This window comes from Carya illinoinensis, chromosome 3, assembly GCF_018687715.1.
Source record: "Carya illinoinensis cultivar Pawnee chromosome 3, C.illinoinensisPawnee_v1, whole genome shotgun sequence".
In the NCBI taxonomy this organism is placed as follows: Eukaryota; Viridiplantae; Streptophyta; class Magnoliopsida; order Fagales; family Juglandaceae; genus Carya; species Carya illinoinensis.
Window position 1 is genome coordinate 48,050,153 of NC_056754.1, and position 13,986 is coordinate 48,064,138.

Here is a 13,986-nt window from a genome sequence, read left to right on the forward strand (position 1 = left end):
CAATATGAGACTGCTGAAACTATTTTAAATCCTGGTGATTAAAGTAAAATAAATAGTTGGATCATTGTATTCCTTTGTCTCAATGAGAAATTTTAGTCTACACATAAATTTTAAATAATAAACTTTACACACTTACAGACTGCTCTTGAAGACCAATGCCCTATCGTGGCTGGTTAGCTTCGGGGGTGTGCAAGTATTAGTAACTAGGTGATTTTTGGGAGAAAGTCAAGGAACTTATTCGTGGTATAAATGTTCGATTTCAACGTATCTTTAGAGAAGTTAATATAAGCGAATTTCTTTGCAAAACAGGAAACACAAGGTAAAAAATGAACGAGGCCTTTCTCTCAACTGCTTTCTTCTTTTAGAAAGCGACTGAGGAGGAGCAGTTAGTATTCTTCCTCGATTGAGGAAGGAGTGTTGATCTCTGTTTGCGAGTGTAAGCAGAGGAGTGCGATGGAAGACATGGAGAAAGTATGGAGGAGATTGAAGCTGAATGATGAGGAGGATGAACCGATTGAAATACAGCATTCTGATTCGAGTATATTGAATCTGAAGAGTGAACGAAGTCTGGTTGGGAAGGTGATTTCAATGCGTCGGATTGGGAAGGAAGTTATCAGATCTATGATGGAGAGAATCTGGAAGGTAGGAAAACCAGTGGAATTCCAGGAGATTGGAAGTAACTGCTATGTTATAACATTTGTAACTCGGAAAGACAAGGTGAGAGTTCTTGATGGTTGTCCTTGGCTGTTTGATAATCATCTATTTGTTCTAAAAGAATTTGAAGGTAAAGTGCAACCTAATCTGTTTGACTTTGATCATGCTTGCCTATGGGTGCAAATGTTAAATTTACCTTTGAATTATATGACAAAAAGGATGGTAGAGGAGATAGGAAAATCGATAGGGAAGGTTGTGGAGGTGGATGTGCAGGAAGATGGCTCGGCTTGGGGGAGATGCTTAAGAGTTAAGGTGGAGTGTGATCTTAAAAAACCTATAGCTCGAGGAAGGACAATTCTAGTGGATGGTAGGAGAAGCTGGGTGCCTTTTCAATATGAGAAGCTACCTAGGCTTTGTTTTAATTGTGGAAGAATTGTGCATGAAAAGGAGGGGTGCAAGGGTAGTGATGAAAATGCTGGTCAATATGGAGTGTGGCTTAGGGCACGACCTATAAATAGAAAAGTAACTACTAAAGGGGAAGAGGAAAAGATAAAAAAGAAAAAAGAAAAGGAGAAGGATAATTCAAGGCAGGAGTATGAGGAAATGGAGAAGGAAGGGGAATCTCAGCAGGGAAGGGAGGAGGATGAGTTAGTAGAACAAGAGGTGATTGATGTAAATTCAATGTTGAAGGTACAGGAGGACCTATTTCAACCTATGATGAAAGTGAATGAAGAGGAAGATAGTAGACTAGATGCTTGTGTGAATGTACAAGATGAGAAGTCTAAAGTGATTGAAAATAAAATGCTGCAATTGACTGATGAGGATGTGGAGAGCAAGAGGTCATCAAGGTGGAAAAGAAGGGCTAGGGCTAGGGCTAGGCCTGAGTCAGGTAAGCAAACTAGCTCTTTTTCTCAACTAAAAAGAAATTATGATGCTATGGAAGATGATAGTGAACAGATTGATGGTGGCAAGAGAATTAAGAAGGGTGATGAGGTAGTGTGTGATGAAAATATACTAAGGGTGGTGGCTGCTGAGCAGCACCACCTGGAAGCATGAAAATCCTATGTTGGAACTGCCGAGGGCTTGGGAACCCTCGGACAGTTCAAGACCTTAGTCTTATGGTTAAGGAAAAGCAGCCCATTCTGGTTTTTGTTTGTGAAATAAAAATCAGGTCATGTAAAATTGTTGGTTTGCAAAGGAGGTTAGGGATGGAAGGAAGTTTTGCTGTTGATTCTGAGGGAAGAAGGGGTGGTATTGTACTGTTTTGGAGAGATGAGAAAGGTGCTGAGATTGTAAACTACTCAAAGTGGCATGTTACTGTAATAGTAAAAGGAGAAAGGCAAGAAAAAGACTGGTGCTTCACAGGGTTCTATGGTCATTCTGAATCAGGGAAAAGAAGGTTATCATGGGACCTATTGAGACAGTTAAAACCTACAAATGATGGTGCCTGGTGTGTGGGGGGAGACTTTAATGAAATATTATGGCATAATGAGAAAGTAGGGGGAAAAAGGAGAGCTGAAAGTCAGATAAACCTGTTCAGGGAAGCATTAGAGGACTGTGGTCTGATTGATGTTGGATATAGGGGAAATGGATTTACCTGGTCTAATGAACATTCGGACCAATCATTTACAAAAGAAAGATTGGACAGGTTTGTGGTGAATAATGAATGGAAGTCCATTTTCAAGGAAGTGGAGGTGATGGCTCAAACAGGGAGATGTTCAGATCACTTACCCATTGTAATCTCTACTATTGATGAAGGGAATGGTAGAAGGAGGGGGTTCTTTCAGTTCAGGTTTGAGGCTTGTTGGTTGCAACAAGAAGAATGTGAGCAAGTGGTTAAAGAAGGGTGGAGGAAGAGTCTCTTAGCATCAGAACCTATACAACAAGTTCAAACCAGACTGCAGTGTTGTAGTCAGGCTTTATTATCATGCTTCAAAGGAAAGGATAAAAGAAGAGGAAAGGAAATTGAGCAGGTATCAAAGAAAATAAGGGAGATACAAGGGGATCTTTGTCAGAATAACATGGAGGAGTTGAAAAGATTGCAAGAGAAGGTGGGCTTGTTACTTGACCAAGAGGATGTGAAATGGAAGTAGCGTGCAAAGAGGAATTGGTACACTATGGGAGACAGAAACACCAGGTTCTTCCATGAGTGTGCTAATCAGAGAAGAAGAAGGAACAAGATTGTGTCAATATTGGATGGTCAATCTATTCTAAGAGAAAAAGAAGAGGAAATTGCAGCAGCTTTTAGAGACCATTTTTCTATGGTTTATACTAGTGCACAACCATCTACTCAAGATATTCATGAAGGTGTAAAAGCTCTGGAGCCTAGGGTGTCATCTGATATGAATAATTTTCTGGAAGGTACTTTTACAAGGAAGGAAGTTGAAGAAGCCATAAATATGATGGGGGCATTAAAAGCCCCGGGTCCTGATGGGTATGGGGCATGTTTTTTTCAAAAATTTTGGCATGTGGTAGGAAAGGAAGTAAGCAATGCTGTGTTAGGCTTTTTAAATGGGGGCAGATTGCAAGACTCGATAAATCAAACTTATATTGCTTTAATCCCAAAGGTTAATGAGCCAAGAAGTGTAAATGATTTCAGACCTATAAGTCTTTGCAATGTGTTTTATAAGATCATTGCAAAGACTCTTGCTAATAGACTGAAGAGGGTGATGGATGCCATTATTTCCAAATGTCAGAGTGCCTTTATTTCAGGGAGATTGATATCAGACAATGTTATAGCAGCCTATGAAATGTTACACTCGATGAAATGTAGACAAAATGGTAGAGTTGGAAGCATGGCAGTTAAATTAGATATTTCAAAGGCTTATGATAAGGTGGAATGAGATTATTTGGAGGCTGTTATGAAAAGACTGGGGTTTGGAGATAGATGGGTAGGTCTAATCATGAAGTGTATCTCATTAGTGTCTTATGCTACTCTTGTCAATGGTAAACCAGGTGACTTTATTTTTCCCACTAGAGGTTTGAGACAAGGAGATCCATTGTCTCCTTATCTTTTTCTTCTATGTGCAGAGGGCCTAAGTTCTATGCTTGAAAAAGCTCAAATCAGAGGTGATTTAAGAGGTGTTTCAGTGGCTCGAGGGGGTTTCAAGTTGACACACTTATTGTTTGCTGATGATTGCTTGATTTTTGGGAAGGCTACTTGGAAGGAATGGAAGACAATTAGTGGCATTCTTGATACCTATGAGAAGGCATCTGGACAAAGCTTGAACAAGCATAAAACAACTGTTTTGTTCAGTCCTACAACTGGTGCAAAAGTGAAAGGAGATATTATGAGGGATTGTGGGGCAAGAATTCAGAACAATTGTAAGAGATATCTTGGATTGCCAATAATGGTTGGTAGATCCAAATATCAAGCTTTTAATAGTGTGAAGGATCGAGTATGGAAAAAGCTAAGTAACTGGAAAAATCAATTTCTCTCCCCTTCAGGAAAAGAGGTTCTCTTAAAGGCAGTTATACGGGCTATCCCTACATATTATATGAGTGTTTTCAAACTACCAAGGAAGTTATGTCATGAATTGGCAGCTCAAATAGCAAAATTTTGGTGGGGCTTCAAGCAGAAGGAAAACAAAATTCAGTGGAGGAAGTGGTCGAAGATGGGGTTATCAAAAAATGAGGGAGGTTTGGGTTTCAGGGAGGTAGAAGCTTTTAACAAGGCACTCCTTGCAAAACAGTGCTGGAGGGTTTTGATGAACCCTCAATCATTGGCTGCAGTGTTATTGAAAGATAAGTACTTTAGAAACACTGACTTGTTACATGCTACATTGGGTTTTAAACCTTCTTTTATGTGGAGAAGTCTGTGGGATTCATTGAGTTTGTTGAAAGAATGGTTGGTATGGAGAGTTGGGAATGGTAAAAGTATAAAAATATGGGGAGACAGGTGGGTTCCAAAGGCTATGACTTTTAAAATTCAATCTCCTATACAAATACTGAATGCTGAGGCCAGGGTGGAGGAATTACTTTCAGGTGAGAATGGAGGATGGAATGAGTGACTTATAAAGCAAGTATTTGATAAAGAAGAGGCTGCCATTGTTTGTAATCTACCTGTCAGTTTTTCCAAACTTCCTGATAAGCAGATCTGGGCCTTCTCAAAAAATGGTATATACAATGTTAAAAGTGTTTATCATGTTGAAGTAAATAAAAAAAGAAGAGAGGAAGGGGAGGTTTCAGAAAGTGCAGGGGATATGTGGAGGAAATTATGGCTGTTTAATATACCAGGGCTTACAAAGATCTTTGTTTGGAAGGCTATTACAAATTGTCTTCCAACAAAGAAAAATCTGTTTAAGAGAAAGGTTGTAAAAGATGCTTTATGCCCAGTATGCAGAAAAGAGGATGAATCAATCTGTCATGCTTTGTGGAGTTGCAGTGGATCAGGGGATGTTTGGGCGTGTGAGTGGAGTCCAGTGCAGAAATGGTCAGCCAATGAAAGAGATTTTTTTGAACTTTGGTCTGAATGGTCTTTGAGGTTGACTCAGGATCAAATGGAACTAATAGCTGTGGTGTTGAGAAGGATATGGTTCAGAATGAATGGTTGGGTCTTTGAAAATAGATTTAAGGGGCCTAATGATGTATTTAGTCAAGCTGCAAATTGCTTGAGTGAATACCAGCAGGCACAGGAGACACAGCAGACACAATCAAAACAAAGTAATTCTCAATGTGGTAGAGCTCTACATTGGAAACCACCTGAAGGGGATACGGTGAAAGTAAATTGGGATGCAGCTCTAAAAAGTGATGACAGAAAGTGTGGAATGGGGGTGGTGATCAGAGACAGTTGTGGTGATGTTTTAGCCTCATTATGCAGTTGCAGATTGAATGTTTCAAACCCTGTAATAGCATAAATTCATGCTCTTTGGAGGGCAATGAAATTATGTGAGGAATTGAAATTCAGTAAAGTGCAGTTGGAGGGAGATGCAAAGTCTGTGATCAATGCAGTTAATAATGCAGAAGAGTGTTGGGAATGACATGGTCAATTGATAGAGGATGTGAAGTCTGTTTTGAAGAATAGAAAGCAGTGGTCTGTTTTACATGTTAATAGAGTTTGTAATAGTGTTGCACATGATCTTGCAAAAAGTGCTTTATTTGTAAAGGAAGAGAGAGTCTGGATGGAAGATCATCCACAGGAGCTGTTAAAAGCTGTTCTTTTGGGTAATAAAGTACCGAAAATGCAGCCCTCCTTTTGGCCAAAAAGTAAAAATAAAAATAAAAAAATGCACACCCTCCTCGTTTATTTACGAACTGCTCTCCATGGCCAGTTCCCCATTGTGGCCGGTCTCCTTCTCCAACTGGTCTACTGGTTGGATCCATCTCTCTCACTCTGATACTGAATTATAAGAAATTGGAAGCCTCAATATTATATTATAGAAAAAATCTACACAACCTCTTAATATTCTAACCTCTTACCTTTTTTTTAATTTTTATTATTTTATTTTTTATCAAATATTTAATATATAAATAATGAATAAAATAATTAAATTAATTTAAAAAGAATAAATTTAAAAAAATATTAAAAAATTAAAAAAATGAGAGATGTTAAGGTGTTGGGAGATTGTATAGCAAAACCTTATATTATGATAGAGATGTGTGCGAAAATGGGTGTCAGAGTCGGCAGCGGAGACACGTGGCGCTTTCTTTTCCATATCTCTGTTCAAGTTCTTGCATGTGTATGAATAGCTACAACGGTAAAGGATATTTTTGTCCATTCACTTTTCAACAGTGGCATTAGAAATTTAGAGGTTTCAATTTTTAAATAATTAAAGTATCATCTGTCCTGTTTAAAAATAAATAAATAAATAAACCCCGGTTTAAAAGTTTGAATACCCATTTAATTATACAGTTGATATGAGATTTTTTTAAAAAAATTAAATAAAATATTTTTATAATATAATTTTTTAATATTAGTTTTATTTTAAAATTTTAAAAAATTAAATTGTTTATTATATTTTGTATAAAAATTTATAAAAATTATAATGATGAAATAAAATGATATAAGATATTTTTGATAAACAAACGAGGATTTAAATATCTTAAATTTCAATTTCAAAAAAATTTAATATGTTATAACAGATAATGTGATAGTGTTAAAAAAAACGAATATGTTAAAAATAACTAAAAAAAATTCTACTCATCATCCTTATATAATACATTATATATCATTTTTTTTCTTTTTTCTTTACTGTGTAGTGTATATATGCTAAGTAAAATAACTCAATTAATTTAAAATAAATAAAATTAAAAATTAAAAATAAATATGATGTGTTGTGTAAAATAATAAATAGTAAAACTCGTTAACCACTTATGCTCTCATGGATGCCAAAACACACCAGCCGGTGTACGGCCACCCCAAAGATTGGCTACAATCGTTTCTGACAAGCAACTAGATCCATCTCGTGCAAGAAGCTTTTCAGTCCAATGCTAACTAGATTGTTATTTCTTTTAGAAATGAAAAGGTAATTTAAGGCAAAAGCATGATAGGTTAAAAAACTGAAGGGAAATGAAATTCATTTTATTAGAAACATAACCTCATTTAAATGTTGAGATGAGATGATAAATTTATAAATAGTAATAAATAGTTTAAATTAAGATATTTTATTAGATTTAAAAAAAAAAGGAAAAAAAGGTTAAATTAAAATATTATCATAATATATATTTTTGTTTTCAATTTTAAAAAGGTGATTTATGTCTTGTTTGTTTTCACAAAACTTTCATCTCATCTCATCTCATCTCATCTCATCTTAATCATTACAACTTTTTTAAATCCTCATATAAAATAAAATAAATAATTTAACTTTTTTAAATCTCAATATAATTTTTTTAAATCCTAATACAAAAATAATATATTCTAATAATATTTTATTTAACTTATCTCAACTTATCTCATCTCATCTCATCTCTGAAAACAAACGAGACATAGTGTTTGTGTTTTATTTAAAAGTTAGAAAAAATGATACTAATTATATTAAAGATTTAAAACTAAAAAATATTTATATTTAAATAATATTTTTTTAAAAATAATATAAAATAAGATAAATTGAGAACGATATCCAAACGAGTAATTACTATTAGTCCTAAAAATTCTCAAAATGTTTTCAAAATGATGAACTACATGGGGATGATTGCACTACAAGTCTTCTTCCCTAAATGACATCAAGCGACAAGCTTTGCAACCTTGGTCATAGGTGCCCGTTTGAGAGAGGGGCCCATATCCTCTGCATTCAAAAGGTTTTGAGTTCTCCACTCCCGTTGGATTTGAAATCTGTCGAGAGGGATGGAAAAGTACAATGGAACCCTTTGACTACAAAACTCGACAATGAATAACACTTCTCTGTATCTCCGCCTCTCTCACTCACTCGCATTTGTTTATTTTTTAATCTTTTCTTGAAAAGTAGAAGAGGCTCCTTTATTTATATATCATTTCATCTTCACACATCCAGACACTGTTCTCCTCCTTCTTCGTCTCGTTTTGTTAGAACTTTTTCTTTGAAGCTTCTTGTTTTTTCTTTAACTTTAAGGGTTCTATCATATATAGTAGTTCTGTAGCTCAAGAGTTACTGTACAAGTTGCAAGTTGTGGAGTTTGAGTGGAAGATGAGTGCTTCAAAGTTCATTAAATGTGTCACAGTTGGAGATGGAGCTGTTGGGAAGACCTGTATGCTCATTTGTTACACCAGCAACAAGTTCCCCACTGTAAGTCTTTCATTACCAATCTGACTAAAAAGTAAAAACACTTCCGTTTCTTGTTTTGTTCCATTTATGGCCATTTCATGAGGTTTCTGCTCGTGGGCCTTTCCCTCCTCAACCGGTCCTTAATAAAAGTGAGTTAAACAAAGCATAAATGTATGGAAAAATTCACTTCTCTTTTAAGCTTGGTATAAGCTTTTGTACAGCAAAACTATCTAGTTTGAATTGGGCGAGCTATTTTGAGCACTGCGCCAGGGATCTATCTCCAAGTCTCTCTGAATTTATGTGTTGCCTTTTGACAGGATTATATACCCACAGTATTTGATAATTTCAGTGCTAATGTGGCCGTGGATGGGAACATTGTCAACCTGGGACTATGGGATACTGCAGGTATTAGTCTGCCCAATAGACAGGCTTCATCTGCAATTGCTCGCTTTAGAGTTTGATGTTATGATTTTAATCGGTGACTTATTCTTGATACTCTTTGCCCTCTGGTTTGAAGGCCAGGAAGATTATAGCAGGTTAAGGCCACTGAGTTACAGAGGTGCAGATATATTTGTCTTAGCTTTCTCATTAATCAGTAGGGCAAGCTATGAAAATGTTCTTAAGAAGGTACTGACTTGAATGCGGTTCCCTTTGTCACTTTTTCCTGTTTTTACTTTTTCTCTTTTTCCCTTTTCCTTTATTGTTGCAATTTTAGATCACGTCTGGAAAAAGTAGGCCATTTAATGCTTTTGATTAAAGCCACGAAGTTGTTTTTCCCCCCTTCACTGACATAGATACTTGTACTCTTTAAATTTGATCTCCATGATCTTTCAAGGAAGTCATCATTGGTTTATTGTCTGTGAGTATGGTGCTTTTGCTTCTAATGTTTATAGATTCAGTATACCAGTAGCTGAAGTTATCCATTCGTTGTTTTTTCCCTCAGTGGATGCCTGAACTTCGAAGATTTGCACCCAATGTTCCAATTGTTCTTGTTGGAACAAAGTTAGGTAGGCATCTTCACATTTTCGAATCGAGCATACTTTTGTATCATTGTATAGAGATGTTGCGGATAACATTGAGCTTATCATTTTTTTTTATATATAATATAATATAGATCTTCGTGAGGATGGTAGGTTTTTAGCTGATCACATGGGATCTAATGTCATAACCTCGGTTCAGGTCAGCATTGTTTATCTTTTTAAAATTAAAATCGCATATACTCAGAAAATTTTATCTATCTTGCATAACATTAGCTCATTCCACGAAATATACAGGGAGAGGAACTGAGGAAACAAATTGGTGCAGCAGCTTATATAGAGTGCAGCTCTAAGACTCAACAGGTAGGTTTTCAGTCCATTTCCAGTGCTTTCTGAATAGTTCTCTTGTAGAATATTTTGATTTGTTAAGACTACTAGACAATGACAAGGACTTCCATCTAATTATTTAGAATGTCAAAGCTGTATTTGATACTGCAATTAAGGTTGTTCTTCAACCACCAAGGAGGAGGGAGATGGCAAGGAAGAAAAGGCACAGAAGGTCTGGCTGCACAATTGCGTAAGTACATTTTTCCCTTTTTTCTATTGTATTTCTGTCTTTCCTCAGAAAGAGAAGTGGTAGGTTAGCATTTTCTGATAGCAGGTTCTTCAGGTGTTTAGGAGATTAACTAAATTTTTACTTTAGAGGTGTCCTAATTGGTGTCTACAACCTAATGGTTTTTGTATAGAGAATGATGTGAGGATGTCAGGTACATTCTAAGAGGGTTGAATGCTCAAAATAGCTCTGCCCAGAAAAGGAAAAGAAAAAAAATTCAAGTGACTGCAATTCATGTTAAAGTACCACTCCTTTTTCCCCCTCTACCAATGCCTTGTAGGCAGATGGGACTAAAACTTATTGTGAGAAAGCTGAAGTCCGTTAGTGTTAAAGAAAGGCCTAATAAGAATAAGAAATCAGTAGAGAGAATTTGTACCAAGTATTTACACATGTTTTTATGATAAATTATATTTTTTATATTTCCCCAAGGGGAACCAGGCAAAGAATTTGATCGCATATCTCAATCATGGCAAATCAGGAAAAGGATTGTTCAAAATTCAAGTAATAAGGTCATGAAAACAATTAGCTTATAGTCCCTTATTTTGGGTAGTAGGACGTTTTATGTTTGTTCTTTCAAACCAGGAAGTCTCAGGCTCCAGCTTACAAAATACAGTTACATGCTATGTGATTATGATCAATTTATTGGTGGTTTTATGGACAAAAAATCTTCTCTTTCTCTGCTCCCATTAAACTAATCATGAAGGTTATATGCTCCTTTAAGAAGCAAGACCATGTGATGTGTTACTTGTGGAACCCCTCCATTATCATCGATCTTGCAAAAGGTATTTTATATCATAATTATGGATTTGCTACATGACCTCAATGAATCACCCCCTAACAGGTTCAAATTCTCTCTCGAGCCTATCACTAGGATGTGCTGGACTACTTTGTATCATTAAATTTTCATATTTCTTTAACTGCAGGACTATTGTCTGTGGAGGCTGCGCTGCTAGGACGTATTGAAACAGCAGTCGAATGATAACCACTTTCAACATGCATTATGGTGAAGATGCTTTTTATGCTGAGTGCTCAGCCGATCTCTAAATTGGCTAATGTGTGTAATTTAGTTTCAGAGACATAGTTTGAGCTAAGAAATATTTAACTTCACTTCAGAAGTTGGCTAGAATAGAAGTGGGATGAAATTGTTGATTCTCTCGTGTATTGTTACAAGGCAAATTTTGTTCAGTCTGGTTGTTGCTAAAGTGAGTGCTGCAATGGTGAATAGTTGCTGCTCCCAATATTTTCTCTTTTTTAAATGCACTTGTAAATTTCTTGATCTGGCTGGAGCTCACTGTTCATCCTTGTACTTCTAATAAGCAACCAATTAAACTCGAAGCTGCTTCCACATTTATTAAAATCCAACGTCCATCCCCTATAAACCACAATATCTTGAAGACAATTTATAAACTTACAGGAAAGGTGGTCAAAGATTTTTCTTTCAGCTTAAAGGAAAGGTGGATAACAGTTTTATGGTATTAATACATGAGAAAATATTGGAAGTAGTCATTATTCATCATTGTACACTATACACCCTATAAAAAATATCTATATACCTTATGAAAAATATTTTTACACTCTATAAAAAGTTATAAGTGTGTGGTGTGTAAGATGAATAGTAGCTGATGCATAGTAAATTCCTTTAAAAAATTTTAAAAAAAAAATGTAGGGGATGACAGCTCAGAAGAGGGTTGACTCTATGCAACCTGCCATCTCTCCCTGTTTTTTCTCCCCCTTGTTTTCTCCCAACGTTCTTCCTTTCTCTCAAGGACTTGGGTAGATTTTAAACATCCTACCATTAGAATTGTCGTCCTTTGCTCTACTGTTGCCAATCATCTGCTGTCCCAAACCATTGGCTCATGGTTGTCTCTGCCATAAGTCACACTAGTTTAGATTCGAGATGAAATGATTTTAAATGAAATATAACAGTTAAATAAAATATTATAATTGTTTTGAGATTTTAAAAAGTTGAATTGAAATTTAAAAAAGCTGAATTGTTTATTATATTTTGTATAGAAATTTAAAAAAATTTTAATAATAAGATAAGATGAGTTTAGATAAGATGGGATCACCTTTCAATCCAACTAGCAACTTTTGGACTTCCTTTTATCCAACTTTTCTAAACTAATTGTCCCTGATCAGTGGCATAACCAAGATTTTAACTCAGTGGGTATGAAATTTAACTTAAAAAAAAAAAAAAAAGGCTAAAAATAAATTGATGACAATAGTAAATTTTTCCTCTAGAGATATTTATATTAAGAAAACATTAAATAATCGCTTTTATAAGCAATCCTATAAAAAAATATATATGTATGATAATGAAGTTTACACGATTTGGTACAAGGTTTTGTAGGTCTTGACATTGGTGGCCGTGTTGTAAATGAGTTAGTGAATGAATTGCTAGTGTGTGTTTGAATGTTGGAAACTTGGAACTATCTTTAATGGTTAGTCTTCGACTCATCTTCCTGCCTTGTTATTTCCTAAATTACTCCTTTCCTCCTTTTTTCCGAAAGTTAAAACCTATTATCTAATGTCGTTGCCCCACCCACAACCACCAATGCTCCTTTTTCTATAGTTGACTTGTCTATCGATCCATGACTCTCCACTGTTGGATCAACATTTCATCGAGCACATGTGGACCATGCAGCACCACCATTATAGTGGTTCTTGAGATCCACAATTTTCAAAAATAAATAAGAGTAATGTCAAGTATAGGTCTCAAATAGATAAATTTCATGTAATCTCTTTGTAAAATATAGGTCTCACTAAAAAAATTAGATAATGCCCACTAGGCTGTTTTGTTTCAAACATCCATTTTTTTACAAAAGAGGTTGCGTATGATTTGTCTATTCAAAACTTATGCAAATTATTTTTTCTGTGGAACCATTATCTGCTGCAACTTTTAGACCGAATATCACAACCTTTTGATGAAATTGCACCAAGACCCACTTTCTATTTATTCTAAACGACATGTCATTATATTGTGGCAGAAATTCGAAGCCCAAGCACTTAGCTTTCTCTTTTGTGACTTAATTCAATGCATCCTCATATTTTCCAAGAGAACTTGATGCAAAAACCATTCAACAAAGCAAAGAATTCCTCCCTTGAATAACGCATCAAAAGCAGTACACCACCTTCTTCAATTTTTATTTATTTTATTTATTCTAGATTATATAAAAATAATCTTATAAATTAATGTGATTTAATGTGAATTATCAGATTATAAAATTATTTTTATTATAAAATAAATTTAATAGATTAAATAAAATCAGGTCCGTTTATAAAATTATTTTATATAATTTTTATTTTTAATAGATCTCCTATTTCTCTTGGAGTTATAATCTGTGCAGAGAAATCATAGAAATTTCAACACTATCTCAGTCCTATATAGAACAATTTTCATACCCTACTTTTATGGACAAGATATATAGTCAAAAGAAACAACCAACCGAATGAGAAATGAGACAATTGGATGAAACATAATGACAAGTAAACATCTTTGCACTCTTTTTCTACCTCCAGAATCAATTTAATGACGCTGGTCCCATCACTGATATATGCATGCTATCCATCTACTGCTTATGCTTACTGGTTTCTGTGGCTTCTTTCCATTGTCGAGCTCATGTCCAATGGAGTACCATCTGTATTGTTTACATGCATTAACTGCTCTTTTACTCTGTTTTTGCTGCAGGATAATTAATGTCAAAGTGGCTTCAGTGCACTGTGCCATGTGCAAGTATAATCTTCAAATGACCCACACATGTTTGATTAAAGTCCTTTGCAATAATTGTTTTTTTTTTTATTATTATTATTTATTGACAGATAATAATAATTATTATTACGAATAATAGTGCCCAAACATCAGCAAAGAATACAATCCGACTAGTATAAAAAAATTCTGGTCTTGACACGAAGAAATGGTCACCAGAAGAGAGGTTTTTGAGACCGTTCACAGGCGGACTATTTTGAGACGTTTATGTGTATGATTGGGACTCTGGTAAAAAATATTATTTTTAATTTAAAGTTTATAATTTAGAGTTTAATGTAAGAATGTCTATTATTAAAA

The 13,986-nt window shown here is 35.1% G+C and overlaps 4 protein-coding genes across 5 annotated transcripts; all 4 read left to right on the plus strand.

The window, feature by feature from the left end:
- Positions 1 to 453: 453 nt before the first annotated feature.
- Positions 454 to 1,710, plus strand: LOC122304889. The gene has a single exon (XM_043117154.1). The coding sequence runs from the start codon at positions 454 to 456 to the stop codon at positions 1,708 to 1,710; it is 1,257 nt and encodes a 418-aa protein (XP_042973088.1).
- On the plus strand, positions 1,707 to 2,747 carry LOC122304890. The gene has a single exon (XM_043117155.1). It carries the CDS (start codon positions 1,707 to 1,709, stop codon positions 2,745 to 2,747), a length of 1,041 nt encoding a protein of 346 aa, XP_042973089.1.
- Positions 2,748 to 4,856: 2,109 nt separating this feature from the next.
- LOC122304891 lies at positions 4,857 to 5,510 on the plus strand. The gene has a single exon (XM_043117156.1). The coding sequence runs from the start codon at positions 4,857 to 4,859 to the stop codon at positions 5,508 to 5,510; it is 654 nt and encodes a 217-aa protein (XP_042973090.1).
- A 2,418-nt stretch (positions 5,511 to 7,928) lies between these two features.
- LOC122304914 (rac-like GTP-binding protein ARAC7) lies at positions 7,929 to 11,201 on the plus strand. 2 transcript variants are annotated; one of them, XM_043117175.1, is made up of 8 exons: positions 7,929 to 8,354; positions 8,651 to 8,738; positions 8,851 to 8,960; positions 9,277 to 9,340; positions 9,448 to 9,512; positions 9,587 to 9,673; positions 9,781 to 9,887; positions 10,847 to 11,201. In XM_043117175.1, exons 1-8 carry the CDS (start codon positions 8,256 to 8,258, stop codon positions 10,884 to 10,886), a joined length of 660 nt encoding a protein of 219 aa, XP_042973109.1. In that variant the 5' UTR covers positions 7,929 to 8,255; the 3' UTR covers positions 10,887 to 11,201. The 2 variants fall into 2 exon arrangements, with proteins under 2 accessions (XP_042973109.1, XP_042973110.1); XM_043117176.1 differs by having other exon boundaries at positions 7,936 to 8,354; positions 9,608 to 9,673.
- Positions 11,202 to 13,986: the final 2,785 nt, after the last annotated feature.